Raw genomic sequence first — 14878 nt, 5'->3', positions numbered from 1 at the left:
TTGAAACTGTGCTGTTATTATTTGTATGACAAGTATCAGCCTATATTATAACAAAACTTATAGGTTTACGTGGTTAATGAAGATACATGTCACGAATTATAAAATAAAACAAACTACTGATTTATTTGTTGCCTCAAACATTGTTGTGAAAACAAATTATGTGTTCAGAAAAAAAATTAGGCACAGTTAAATAATGCTATGCTTAAAGAGAATTTTAAATACCCTTATGAATAATTCTGATGAAATATATCCCATAATGTTCTTTATTCAATCATATTAATTTAGCAGAAAAATATTATCATTATTGCACTGTCCAAATCACATTATAGGCAACACTGATTAAACATATCATCATTATAAATTAATTTCTAATTCACTGTGGTAGAATTGAGTATAACAAATTTATCCTGTAATTATGCAGATGCCACACATACATCTGTAATTGCTCTGCAGTGATTGAGCATGTGTTAATAATGGAATTTATTTTCCGTTACTTTTCTTACCAGTCTATTCCCTTGTGATAGTTGTTGCCATTAAAGAACTGAACTTCCTCAAATGTCTTTGGACTAGGGAGATTGCTGATGATTGAAGGATGCATTAGAAGAAATAAATAAAGTGCAGTTGTTCCTATTACAAAAAAAAAAAGAAGGTAAAAAGTTATATGGCAATAAGAGACAAAATATTATTTTAGCATATTTTTGCTCAAAAGGGAATATTAAAATAATCAACTATTTCCAGTGTCAAAATGATTTCCTTAAAATCTATTAGGTGCATTCCATGCAGTCACAATCTAAGTGTTCTATTATTAGTCTGACATGATTCTGTTTATCAAAATGCCTGATTTAATATTAACACATGGCCAAAGTGAAGCAGAATGATGATGCAGTAGTGTGGCACTGCGGAAGTCATGCAGCTTAACTTTCCTCCTGGAGTCAGGTGAGTGGCTAAAGCATGAAGGGCATGGATCCCTCTGTCTCCATCTTTATCGTTAAGCACAGTACCTTAACTGGTGGGTCTTCAATTAGTATTGAAATTCAGATGAATGAAATCAAACTATTCAACAGAAGTTGACATGCTATTCTGTGTATGGTCCGGAAGTAACTCTTGATTAAGAAAACACATTTGCTACCCTCAATGAACTTAAAGTCCATGTGTGGACTTGGACAAGTACACAAGTAATTGTGATGCAGTGTGACAGGTGCCATAATGAGAGAAGACCAGAGTATATTTCCAATATATGAGAAAATGGGTGATTTAGACTTGGGAAATCAGTGACAGCTTCTGGGAGAAAGTGTATTGTAATACTGTTCCCTAAAAACGTAAGTGTTACACAGTAAGGTTGAAAGAAGAAGGCAGGACTCTCAAAAGATGGCTGCTTCAATGACTTCTCTGGCAAAATATGACAATCAAGTCTGATAATTGGAGCACTAGATGGAACAGACTAGCTGATAGAAACCACCTGTGTGCACATTGCAGAAGTCTCAAATGTAATCTCTGAACCTTATTTCCCTCAGAGCCAGGCCAGAGACTGGCAGTTATAGCAGAAAGAACTCATGAAGTGACTAGGCCATCATAACTCTCATAAATCAAGAATTTTCTTCTTGAAAAGGTAAACTGTTCTGTGATACATTGGAGTGAGCAGCATTTGTTAGATGTCCTAGCCCTTATGTTAGATGCTAGATATCTGCAGAGCTGCAGCAAGCTACATAGGTGGGCTGGCAGAACAACTATCATTGCAACTGGAATCTGGAAGTAGAGAAGGCCAGCAGATAATTGGCATTTTGTTCACATATACCTTAAGCTCATATGAGCAAAGGCTACCGCGTTTTGAGTATTAATGACATTGTCGCCCTTTTAGATCCTCACAGCTTTACATGGCCACCAAGAAGTAATGAGTAGCTAAAGGAAAGAATGTAACAACAGATCCATGGGGCCCAACCACCTTGATGGAAGACATGTTAAAACACCTATAATGAATGACTCTATGAAATAAGACAGCAAAACTAATCAATGCCCTAGGGAGATGTAATTACCAATTTTAAAAGACTTTTAAGGAATAACAAGTATGAAATCGAATTATACAAACTCGATTAAAAGAATGAAGGAGACAGAACTGGTTAAGAACTAAAATAGAATCCTAAAGTTTAGACAGGAAAAATCTCTCAACCACACTGAAAAATATAGATTTAATAGTTATGAGGGACGAGGGGCATCCTCAAGAGCTCATCTGGTTTACTCCTAAATATAACAGGAGTTTAAAAAGGAGAAAATATGAGAAGAGCAAAACCAAAAAATGTTCTAGGGAAATGAATTAGCAATAGAGAAGAAGCTGGAAGGAAGCATGAAATCCAGAAGTGCTCTTTTTAAGTACTTTTTAAGATAATACTTTCATGGGGGAGTGGAGAGAAAGAGATTTGAGACACACAAGACAAATGAGAAAACTGATAGTTTAATATTCTGAAGGTATTAAATGTAAATGAATGCAGGGCACATATAAAAAGTATTCTTTAGTTGTTGTTGATTATCTAAATATAGATACTTTATAGCCTCATTCGGTAGTAAGTAGAAGTGTTTGATTACCCTGATGGTCACAGAATTGTACCCAGATCTCCCCTGGCCTACAGAAAGTCAAAGTCTTTATGTTCTGAACTCTATACCTTCATGCCTCCAGGATGTTGAGGGACATCAAGAGGCATCTGATAGGGAGGAGAGAGAAAGCACTCTCAAATAGGAACAGAAAAAATGTGGCTTGATATTCATATAATCAGTCATAAAATCTGGGCCCACTACCTCAAAAAGTACATTTTCATCTATCCTTGACATTCATTTTCTATAAATTTCTTTTACCTCATTTCATTTTATATCAATTTCTTTAACATAAATATTTCACGGAAGAAGAGAAAAAAATCCTATACTAATAGAAACTATTCTATTTTGTATACTATCAACTCCTCCTTATTTCTGATGTACCGAGATAAGCCAGACAAATCATGAGACATTAATATTGACAATGTGAACATTGATCTTCTGAAAGATCTAAGGCCAATGAATTATGCTCTTATAATGTAACCCTATTAGAATCCTCTTCTGCATTGACAATACCAGAATTTGACTCTGAATGATGAAGGATGAATATCTGTTCAAAGGCTCACAAGGGACTATGATTTGAACTTTGAGTCCCTTAAGTCTAAAGTCTCTGAGTCTATGTCATCATCTCTGCCTGTTTCTCTTCTCCCTTTCCTCATTCCCTGACCCAATTTCAGCCCACAGGAATCTATCTCTTCTAGGATTCAGCAATGGCAAAGTGAAATATCACGTCTTTCCATTCTCACCTCACAACAACTGAGTAAACAGCAATTTGGGAACCACTTTTGTACCTCATGCTTATTATAAGAGACGCATGTGCCACGAAAGTCATCGAAAGACAACTGTGCATCTAAGGGCAGATTGGCAGCATTTAATTGTGAACCCTCTGCTGCAGTGAATTTATAGTCTCTGACTGCACTGGGTGTTTTGCCAACTGAAGCAGTAAGAACAACAAACTATGACTTCAGACTTCTACAATTGGATTTTAAGAATTACTACAACCATTTTTATATTAGAATAATATTTTCATAGCCTATGAAATATTATTACCATCTGATTCCTTTGTTTTAACATCTTATTTGTTTGTTTGTCTTAGGAAAGCCAAAACCAGCTAAAAGCTTTATCATTTCCATACCGGTAGGTCAAATATGAAAATCTAAAGGTATAGTTTAATGTCTTTATGAATGCAAACAACAAGAAGGAAAAATAGACTTATAGTTACTAAGCTGTAATTTTCTCATAGAACTAAAACATAATAACATCAATGATGAATGATAGGGGATATGTCTTTCTATTAGATTTTTAACACAATTTTACAACACAGGGTTGTTTTATATCTTTAGTAGTCACTCCAGAGTTAGCAATGCTGTAAGGGAGTTGGTAGAAAATTAATGTACATTTTAAGCAACAACAAAAGTGATCTATCTGAAAATATGTGTTGCTCTTTCCCCTCCCTGCACGTGTTAACTTTCTGTTGTAATATAATTTATATTCCTAGAAGAAGAAAAGATTTCAACAACCGATATTTAATAGTCTGGAAATTTTGCCCACAACTTTTAAAATGATCTACTTACTTGTATTACAAATATCTTCATCTGGGCCAGGCTTATTTATTGAGACTGTTTGTTTTCTGTTATGGTTTGTGCACTCACTGATGAAAATGCTTCTTCTAGTCAAAGTAGTGAATTCAAAATACAGCAACTCAATAAAAACTTTAATCAATCAGGACATGAGCAAAGTGTATAAAACTGTCACATACTGAAGAAAGTATAAAATATTCTAATTGAAAGTGTCATCTCATTGGTGAAATACTTTCACTCTCTTTTACTATATTCTTATGCAGTTGTCCTTCAGTGCATGAGAAAATACCAAGGAAAAAATACCTGATGAACTTCAAGTGTTTCAGAAAGTCCATACCATGCTAATACCTAATGATTAATTTTTTAAAAAATCACACATGTAAAATATTTGAAAGTAATCATGGCAGTGGCTCTGAACAAAAATCAGTTCAAAGGCTGTTGTACCAGGTAAAATAGTTTGAATCAAGCCAAAACATATTTTTATAAATTGCTATAGAAATTAATTAAATAAAGCCAGAAAAGTAAAAATTAAAGATGAGGTACAACAACTGTGACACATAAGTTCAAAGTTTTCCAAATTTGACATGCATATTGAACAGTTTTAAAATTCATAAAGAATTTAGTGTTTAAGGCTAATTAGTGGGCAACATTAAGATCCTCTTGAGGTTCACGGTATAAATGCGATTCATGGAGATGAAAAGCAGTTCGAGTAGTAAACTTGCATGGATAGCTAAATATTTCACAAAGAAAAATCTAGTCTGATAATTCCATATAACAATATATCTCATAAAATATTTTTAAAAAGGATATAAGTAGCACAATTGGCTATTTTACCTGTTTTTTGTGGACCAATTACTAGAAATTTTGGTAAGTGGTCACAAGTTTTCTCTCTGGACCAGATGTCTTTGTGTCGTTTATCATCACATGGATTCTGCAAGAAGGAAGAATAAGTGACCTTACAGTGTAATGACTGTCTGGCTCTGTTCTCTAAAAATTGTTCAAAAGATGGAATCGAATTCTTGCCCAATACCTTAGAGTTTGGAGTTAGACCTCACTCTGGTTCTCTGATTTCCAAATCTTTTAAAAATAAAGTTATTGGCACCTTCCTTATCTCAAGGCTGGAACTCGACCTCAAGTCGCTCCTGGTGTTGTCATCTTTCAGTGTTTGGCAAGGCTCTAATCCCTGTGCTACTACTCTATTTCTTGGTTTATGTTTTATGTCCATATATCAGAGGACTTGACTTTACCTGGTTTCATCATAGTTACTCATATTACTGTGTTCTCCCTAATCATTCCTGTTTTTTCTTCCTAGAGGCTGAAATGTTATCCTTGAATTCCAGACTTGGCCATCTTTTCCTTTTCATTTCATGTTTTGATTCAGATACTCCCATAGTTTGGTCACATCTTCTAAGCTGATAGCTTCTAGATCAGTATCCAGCCTCTACCTCCCTCCTGAGCTCTGAACTTAAGTTTTTATATTGCAAATGTATGATTTTTGTATAGATATGGTGAGGAAATTTCATACTCAACATACTCAATGTATCCACTAGTCTAATATTATGCCCATCTAACCTACAATTCCAGTACCAGTTTTTATTTCATTCTATCTGGCTGACTCTAATTTATTATCAAAATCATTACACTTTTGAGAATTAAAAGGGCTTTTAAAATTAAAAGATAAAATTTTGAAATATTTATTGACTGCCATATTGGTTTTATTATATTGGTGACCTAAACGATAATAATATTCAAGATGATTGTCACAAGTAAAAGTATTTTTTAAAACATATACCTTGGAAATTAAAACATTCTATTTTTATATTTATTATCCCAATATTAACAATGAAACAAGAAAGAAAGCATTTATAGTTCATATTTCTGCATATTTCTGTACTTTAGTCAGTTCCTTTTCACTTAATTTTAATTTTGTGGCTACATAGTGGATATATAGATATATACACACATATATATGAAATACATGAGATATTTTGATACATGCATACAATACATAATAATCACATCAGGGTAAATAGGGTATCCATTACCTCAAACATTTATCATTTCTTGTATTACAAATGTTCTAATTTTATGCTTTTGGTTATTTTAAATGTAAAATAAATTATTGTTGACTAGTCACCTTATTGTGCTATTAAATACTGGATTTTATTCATTCTATCTAACTATATTTTTGCATCTATTGACAATCCCCATTCCCACCACCTCCACTTTCCTTTCCAGTCCCTGGTAACCATCACTGTACACGTGATCTCCATGAGTTCAATTGTTTTCATTTTTAGCTCTCACAAAAGCATGAGAACATGTGAAGGTTGCCTTTTTGTGCCTGGGTTATTTCACTTAATGTAATATCCTCAGGTTTCATCCAGTGTTGAAAATGACAGAATCTCATTCTTTCTCATGGCTGAATGGTACTCCATTGTGTAAAAGTACCACATTCCCTTCATTCATTTCTCTGTTGATGGATACTTAAGTTGCTTCCAAATCTTGGCTATTGTGAATTGTGAATAGTGCTGAAATAAACATGGGAGTGCAGATATCTCTTCAATATACTGATTTCCTTTCTTTTTCCTTTTCTTCTTCTTCTTCTTCTCTTTTTTTTTTTTTTTTTTTTTTTTTTTTTTTTTTTTTTTTTTTTTTTTTTTTTTTTTTTTTTTTTTTTTGATGCAAAGTTTTGCTCTTGTTGCCAAGGCTGGAGTGCAATGGCGAAATCTCAGCTCACTGCAACCTTTGCCTCCCAGGTTTAAGCAATTCTCCTGCCTCAGCCTCCTGAGTAGCTGGGACCACAGGCATGTGTCACCATGCCTGGCTAATTTTTTGTATTTTAGTAAACACGGGGTTTCACTGTGTTAGCCAGGATGGTCTCGATCTCCTAACCTTGTGATCCACCCATCTCAGCCTCCCAAAGTGCTGGGATTACAGGCGTGAGCCACCATGCCCAACCAATTTCCTTTCCTTTAACAATATTTTTACTGACCACGCTGTTAGATTGCTGAATCACATGGTAGTTCTATTTTTAGTTTTGTGCGGAACCTCCATAGAGGCTGTACTAATTTACTTTAGTTCTCTTGTACTAATTTACTAACTGATGTACTAATTTACATCTGTCCTCCATAGTGGCTGTACTAATTTACATTCCCACCAACAGTTTCCAAGTGTTCCCTTTTCTCTACATCTTAACCAGCATTTGTTATTACTTGTCTTTTGGATAAGATATGTTTTAACCTGGGTGAGATGATATCTCATTGTAGTTTTGATTTGCATTTCTCTGATGATTAATGATGTTGAAAACGTTTTCATATACTAATTTGCCATTTGTATGTCTTCTTTTGAGAAATGTCTATTCAGATCCTTTGCCCATTTTTAAATCAGATTATTAGATTTTTTTTTTTTTCCTGTAGAGTTGTTTGAGTCCCTTATATATTCTGGTTAAAAATCCGTTGTCAGATGGGTCATTGCAAATATTTTACCATAATCTTTGGGTTGTCTCTAAACTTTATTGTTTCCTTTGCTGTGCAGCCTTTCAATTTGATGTGATCCCATTTGCCCATTTTTGCTTTGGCATGGACTTGTGGGATATTGCTTAAGAAATCTTTGCCCAGACCAATGTCTTGGAGAGTTTCCCTAATGTTTTGTATTAGTAGTTTTATAGTTTGAGGTCTTAGTTGTAAGTCTTTAATCTATTCTAATTTTATTTTGTGTATGGCAAGAGATAGGGGTCTAGTTTCATTCTTCTGCATACGGCTATCCAGTTTCTCCAGTACTGGTTATTGAAGAATCTATCTTTTCCCCAGTGTATGTTCTTGGCATCTTTGGTGAAAATGAGCTCACTGTAGAAGTATGGGTTTATTTCTGGATTCTCTATTCTGCTTCATTGGTCTATGTGTCTATTTGCATGCCAGTACCATGCATTTTGGTTCCTACAGCTCTGTAGTATAATTTGAAGTCAAGTAATGTGATTCTTCCTATTTTGTACTTTTTGCTCAGGATGGCTTTGGCTATTCTGGGTCCATTGTGGTTCCATGTTAATTTTAGGATTATTTTTTGTATTTCTGTGAAGAGTGCCATTGGTGGTATTGATCAACTCTTTAGATACATCTTTCTTTAATACTGTGTTGCCAAAGTTCTTCTGAAGAATGACTGTTTTCAATATATTATTATGTTTTGCTTTTCTATAAAATTGTCTGCAATCCTTCTCAAAGCTGCATTTCATAGTTAATAAATGTGAAAATGCTGATACTCAGATCACTCTTCTCTGTAAGCCACTGTATTTCTAACTGGAGAGAGAATAGAAATAAGCTCCTTCCCTTCCCTTCCCTTCTTTTTTTTTTTTTGTTTTTGATGCAGTCTTGCTCTGTCACCCAGGCTGGAGTGCAGTGGTGCCATCTTGACTCACTGCAACCTTCTCTTCTCAGGTTCAAGCGATTCTCGTGCCTCACCCTCCGGAGTATCTGAGACTACAGGCATGCACCACCATGCCTGGCTAATTTTTTATTTTTTTTATTAGAGATGGGGTTTTCCTGTGTTGCTGAGGCTGGTCTGGAACTCCTGGCCTCAAGTGATTCTCTGGCCTTGGCCTCACAAAGTGCCGGGATGAGCAGGAGCCACTGTGCCTGGACGATAAGCTAATTTTCAATTCTAATTTTTTAAATATTAAAATGTCTAAATATTAGAGACCAGATATTTTCACAATTATTTTCTGTTAAGAGTGTTTTTCTTTGACAAATACTTTTAAATATAACATTTGTCAAGTGAGTTTTCTCTAATTATGATTCTTTTAACCATTTTGTCAAATATAGGTGCTGCAAAATCATAGACTTCTCAATATCATTTTATTCTAGCACAGAATATAATTTTATCCAATTAAAATAGGAGATCCATTAAGAAATGCTTAGGCCGATTCTTCCCAATGTCACTATGTAGACTAAAGGGACTGGTATCACCCTGGCGTTCTGTAGAACCTAACACTGGCCCACTATATTGGTGACATGGTATTTGGACCTGACAAATAAGTGGCAATTACTCTGGCTGCCTTGATAAAACACATGCACCTCAGAGGATGGAAGACAAACATACAAAGTTTTAGGAGCCTGCCACCTTTCAAGCTTTCAGGGGTCCGGACATCTTGAGCACACTGGGACATGCTGTTCATAGCAAAGTGTAAGTTGTACATTGCAACTCCTACTGCTAAGAGGTAGCACAGTGCTAGGAAATATTTTTCCATGCATTTATTGAGTGATACAGATAGCTTCAAGTTTAGGATGGGGCCTAGAGCAAGAAAGGGGTATGCAGTAGGTAAGGCTGAAATACAAGCCACCCTCACACTTGGGCTTTATATGCCAGAAGATTCATGATACTATGACATCAATGATATAAATGGATGCCATGTGGAGTATCTGGCAAGTACTTGAAAAGAATCACAATGTACACTTCTAAGGTTCTGTAGCAAAGCATACTATCCTAATCATATTTTGCAAACTACAACTCTTGTATACTGCTGTATACAAGAAGAGAGTGCTATGGAAGAGAGTGTTTGTCATGAGTCATTAATGTGATCAAGTGGCCATAACTACCCACCATGAACTGAATAGTGATAGACCCATCAAATAATCAGTTCAGGTATGTCCAGCAACAATTCATTTGAAGATGGGAAAGGCTGATCCAGGGGCCACTTACAAATCGGTGGCCCATGACTATGTCACTTGTCACTGTTGCACTGATGCTTCTCCATCAGCTCATTTTTAGTTTCATGAAGGGTTCCTATAACCTGCTGATAAAGAGGAGAAACCTAGGCTTGGTTTGCAGTATGTTGGTACTTCTATGTTAGTAGAAGACAAAAATGGACTTTGGTGGCGCTACAGTTCCATTCAGAGGGGTTTCTAAAAATCACTAGGTAATGGAACTCTCAGTTGTCAGAGTTGTGGGCAGTGTACCTAGTCATCTGCTTTTTTGTTGATAGACTCATAGCCAAAGGTAAGGATATGACAAACTAATGAACAGAGATGAATAAATGGCATAGAATGGACAGGCCAGACAACTTGAAGGAACAAGCTAGGAAAATTAAGATAGGAAATTCTAAGAAAGAGGCATGTGGATGGACCTATGATAGTGTTCAAAATGTGTGATAATCTTTGCATTATACATTAATGTACACCAGAGAGCATTTTATGTAGAAGAGGCATTGACAACCAAGAGAGCAGTATGATTCAGCCAGGTTACAACATTCCTACATGTTGCCTAACCTCTGTTGTCAGCTAACCCAGAGCTAATGCAAATGGCTCATGAATAGAATAACCATGGCAGCACAGGTGAAGGCCATGCATGGACCTCTTTCCCCTGTGTCTGTTGTAGTTACAGCCACTGCTGAATATCTGAGCTGACAGTAACAGCAAATACTTTCATATCTCAGAAATAGCATTATCCTGCCAATTAGTGAAACATTGATTATATTGGATGCTTTGATAATGAAAAGGGCATGATTCACCTACATCATGCTTGTTGGTACTTCCATATCCAGTTATAACTGTAAATGGGAAAGTACGGCAATCACTGTCTGATAAGTGCCACATGGGGGTGCCAGAACAGACTACCACAGTGTACTCCTTAAGTTATCTTTATCTATATGCAGCCTTTCTCCTAAAGAAATCAGGTTTGGCATGTATACCAAATATTCACTCGCCTTCTCTGCCCACATAGCCGTGGCTATCACCACTATGCAAGGGCTCACAGAGTATATGACTCATTGACATGTTATCTCACGTAATATGGCTTGAGATAAGGGGAACTTCTTTCTGGTAAAGGAAGCATGGCAGTAGGCATGTGGTCCTGAAAGTCACTAGTCCCATCAATATACCCCACTTTCTACAAGTTGGTGGCCTTTGAGGCACAGCTTGAAGATACAGTGTACTCCTTAAATCATAAACTATTAGTTGGCACAGTGTCCAACAAATAGTTTTTATTTAAGGAATACGGAATACATTATATTACCAACAGGTGCCTCTGCTGTACCCTTTGGCCAAAGAGTTGTGTATGTGAGTCCAGGAATTGATGTAGGAATGGAACCCCTCACCGCTATTTCCAATGACATACTTGGAGAATTTGTGCTTTTGTTTCTCGTAACTTTAAGGTTGGTGGATATAGGAATTCTAGCTTCCATAGCAGGGAAGATTCCACCAGAAGACATGAGAAGAGGCTCACCAAACACAAAGTAAAACTCCTACCTGGTCACTTTGGGCTTCTTGTGCCAGTGGATTGGCAGACATGGAAATGAGTTACCATTCTGGTAGGGATAACTGACCCACATAATCATGAGGAATTAGAATAGTTACTATATAGTGAGAACAGGGAGAAATATCTTCGACACTCAAATAATTCACTAAGTTGCTTGTTGGTACTTCCATATCCAGTTATAACTGTAAATGGGAAAGTACGGCAATCACTGTCTCATAAGTGCCACATGGGGGTGCCAGAACAGACTACCACAGTGTACTCCTTAAGTTATCTTTATCTAAATGTAGCCTTTCTCCTAAAGAAATTTACAAGAGGAGAGTTAGTGAGACATACTACCACTGCTGCTACTTCCTCCGGTCCTAAGACTATCTGACCCACCCAGTATTTCTTCTAGACTAGCAGAAATGCTAGCCAAAGTTGGGGAAATACAGAATAGGAGACAAAATGGGAGAAAATAATCACTGATTTCACCTTTGGGACCAAAAGCAGCAATTGTGTTATAGTTTCCCACAATAATTCTCCTCTTATCAATTTCCCCAGGCATGAAGTTTATAGACTCATGAGAAAAAATGTGTCTGGATGGAGTGAACATAACAAATGAAACTGTGCATGTAGAATAGAGTGTGGTGATGCTCTTTTCTCTGAAAGCATCCTCTTTTCAAACTAGTGCAAACTCTCCACTCCTTCTCTGAACTTTGCCAGCTGCTATTACCCCCAGCTGGGGGATTAAGAATTCTCCCTGGCTAATAGAAGCCACCTGACTGCAAATCAAACTCTGCATCCCCTCTCACTCTCAGGGGATGGCCCACCTCCAGTGGATGCAGGGGTACGGAAGACTGACCTGCTTGCCTCAAGGTGAGACAATTTGCCTATGACTAGTTTGCTCCCTGCAGATCAGGTAAGGCTAGGCTTTACCAGAGATGACATCCTTGCTCAGCTCTTTTCCCTTCTTTTCAGTTCCACATTTTCCCTTGTAGGTTTTTCCCGAAAGCATTTCTTAAATCATTTGCAATGGAATCTCTATCTCACACTCTGCTTCTAGAGAACACTACTTATGACAATGGCTATTCATATTCATACTCTATAAAATTAAAAGATACTCTTGACTCAAATACATTTCTATCCCTGCTCTCATTGGAACAAGGCTGAAGTACAATATAAAAGGATCAGTAATGTATAATGACAACCATATTATGTTAGAATTTACCTTGGAAAAAATTAGGTTACAGATCCTGGATTTTTCTACAAATTCATCTATGGAAACTGTGATAAAAGGAATTAATTACAAGCCAGTAAACTTGACATTCCCTATTTAATTTACATAACTGAAATTTTGTTTTAACTGGTATCTCCATTTTCTGCCATCTTTTTATTCAGTGTTCCATCTCATATACTCCATATGGTGTAGTTTTAGTGCAACTGACCATATTTTTCACCATGGAACAGAAGGTTGAACTATCTATTCTTCATTTCTTCAGTCGACAATGAAACATCCCCTATTTAGCTTATTATACAGATTCCCAGTTAGAGAGTATATGTCACACTCTTTCTTCAATGTAGCTTTCTTCATATTAATTTCAGTCCAATGGAAAGTGAGCCAAAATGATATGAAGTACCCTCAAAGATAAAGCCACACTCCCTGGATTTCTCCCTTCCAACTTACCACCAGCTGTAAAATGGCTAGATTGTAGCATGTAACTTGACCTCAAGTGGAAGCCATATATTGAAGAGCCTATCAGTCTGAGGCCCTGGGTGATCACGTGGAGTGGAACTGTCTGCAGCTCCTGGACCACCTGCTTACTTCTGGACGGTTACATGAGTGAGAAATACATTTTCATCTTATTTAGCCAATATATTTTGAATGGCATAATTGCAGCAACATCACCTATACTCTAGCTCATTGTGTTTCAAAGTACTTGTCTATGAGAAGATAAGGAGCTTGTGCAAGAATGTGAATCAATGCACTGCTTGTTTCAAAAAGAACATTCTGCTACAAGATAAAAACAAAATTTCAAGGAAAGCAACTGGTATGCTTAGTGATATAGTTGATTTCTACTCTGGCACCAGCTTCTTGTCTCATGGTGAATCAGCAACAACATAATTCAAACAGGCTATTCATGGACCACATTTTGAGTAACACTGTTCTGGGTTAATAATTGCCAACATCAACTTAATGCTTCAGTTATACTGTATTCACTACTGTTGAAATTCTCATGTTTGTACCCTAATCAATGACTTATTTCTCCATGTGATGCTCATATTTTTCCCCAAAACTTTGTCTACATTTCTAGCTTAAGCTAATATCTACCATAAACCTTCCCTATTTATTTTAGAGGGGTAGCATAGTGTAGTCATTAAGAGCTTGAGCTCATGAGGGAGACTGCCTGTGCATTAAGCAATTTTCCTAAATTCTCTGGATCTCAGTTCCTTATTTATAACATAATGATGGATAATATTTATCTCATGTGGTTGTTGACAGCATTATATGTTATTTAAAATGGTTAAATAATGCTTTATATAAGAGTAATTATTATTTGATTCCACATTTGCCCTTCTTTACTTTTTGTCCGGATTATTTAGGCAAGATTAGTTAGGCAATTGGAGCAAGAGAAAGAGTAAATCTCACTGATGGATTGCTTTGCTAGAGGTGTTCATCTTGAGAGCAGACTTCTTGGTCCATTATCCGAATGTACCAGCACTATGTGTGGCTGTCTGTCCACAGGATAAGTTTTACCTGACACAGTCAGATCACTAGACTTCTGGCATCTGTGAGTTACTTTGTAGAGAAATAACTTGGAGTATCCTTAGCCGACTTGAGGATATAGGTTGCCCTACTAGATGACCCGAAGACCATTATATAATTCTAATTTAACACATTTCTGTGTATACTTGCTGCCTGGTTCCTGCAACTCATAAAGCCAACAGTTTCAGTACCGCTTACCATTCAGATCTCAACACAAGTATCAACTCATGAAAGTGGCCTTCCCTGATGATGATAGTCAAAGCTTTTTCCCACTCTTGTCTCTTTCTGAGTCTCCTGTCATATTTTCTTTGTTACCTGTCAGTAGCTAAAATTATTTTCTTTGTGTATATGTTTGTAATAATTATATATATATATATAAGTATAGTTATAGTTTATAATAATTCTATCTCAACTAGAATATAAGTTCTCTGAAGGTGAGGCCTCTGTCTTCTGTATTGCTACAACCCAATACTTAAGAAATGCTGGGGGGCGGAGCAAGATGGCCGAATAGGAACAGCTCCAGTCTCCAACTCCCAGCGCGAGCGACACAGAAGACCGGTGATTTCTGCATTTTCAACTGAGGTACTGGGGTCATCTCACTAGGGAGTGCCGGACAATCGGTGCTGGTCAGCTGCTGCAGCCTGACCAGCGAGAGCTGAAGCAGGGCGAGGCATCGCCTCACCTGGAAACGCAAGGGGGAAGGGGATCCGTTTTCCTAGCCAGG

The 14878-nt window shown here is 36.6% G+C and overlaps 1 protein-coding gene across 1 annotated transcript in view; it reads right to left on the bottom strand.

Moving 5' to 3' along the window:
- LOC108527087 (bifunctional heparan sulfate N-deacetylase/N-sulfotransferase 4) overlaps positions 1–14878 on the bottom strand; it is a 306322-nt gene that overhangs the window by 19615 nt on the left and 271829 nt on the right. Inside the window, exons 8-9 of the mRNA XM_017868251.1 lie at positions 5001–5097; positions 504–627 (exon numbers count right to left, since the gene is read on the bottom strand). Of these exons, the coding sequence (XP_017723740.1) occupies positions 504–627; positions 5001–5097 (221 nt within the window). The remainder of the gene's footprint in view (positions 1–503; positions 628–5000; positions 5098–14878) is intronic.

This window comes from Rhinopithecus bieti, unplaced genomic scaffold, assembly GCF_001698545.2.
Source record: "Rhinopithecus bieti isolate Rb0 unplaced genomic scaffold, ASM169854v2 scaffold_3316, whole genome shotgun sequence".
NCBI classification, from domain to species: Eukaryota; Metazoa; Chordata; class Mammalia; order Primates; family Cercopithecidae; genus Rhinopithecus; species Rhinopithecus bieti.
This window is presented reverse-complemented; position numbering and strand designations above follow the sequence as displayed.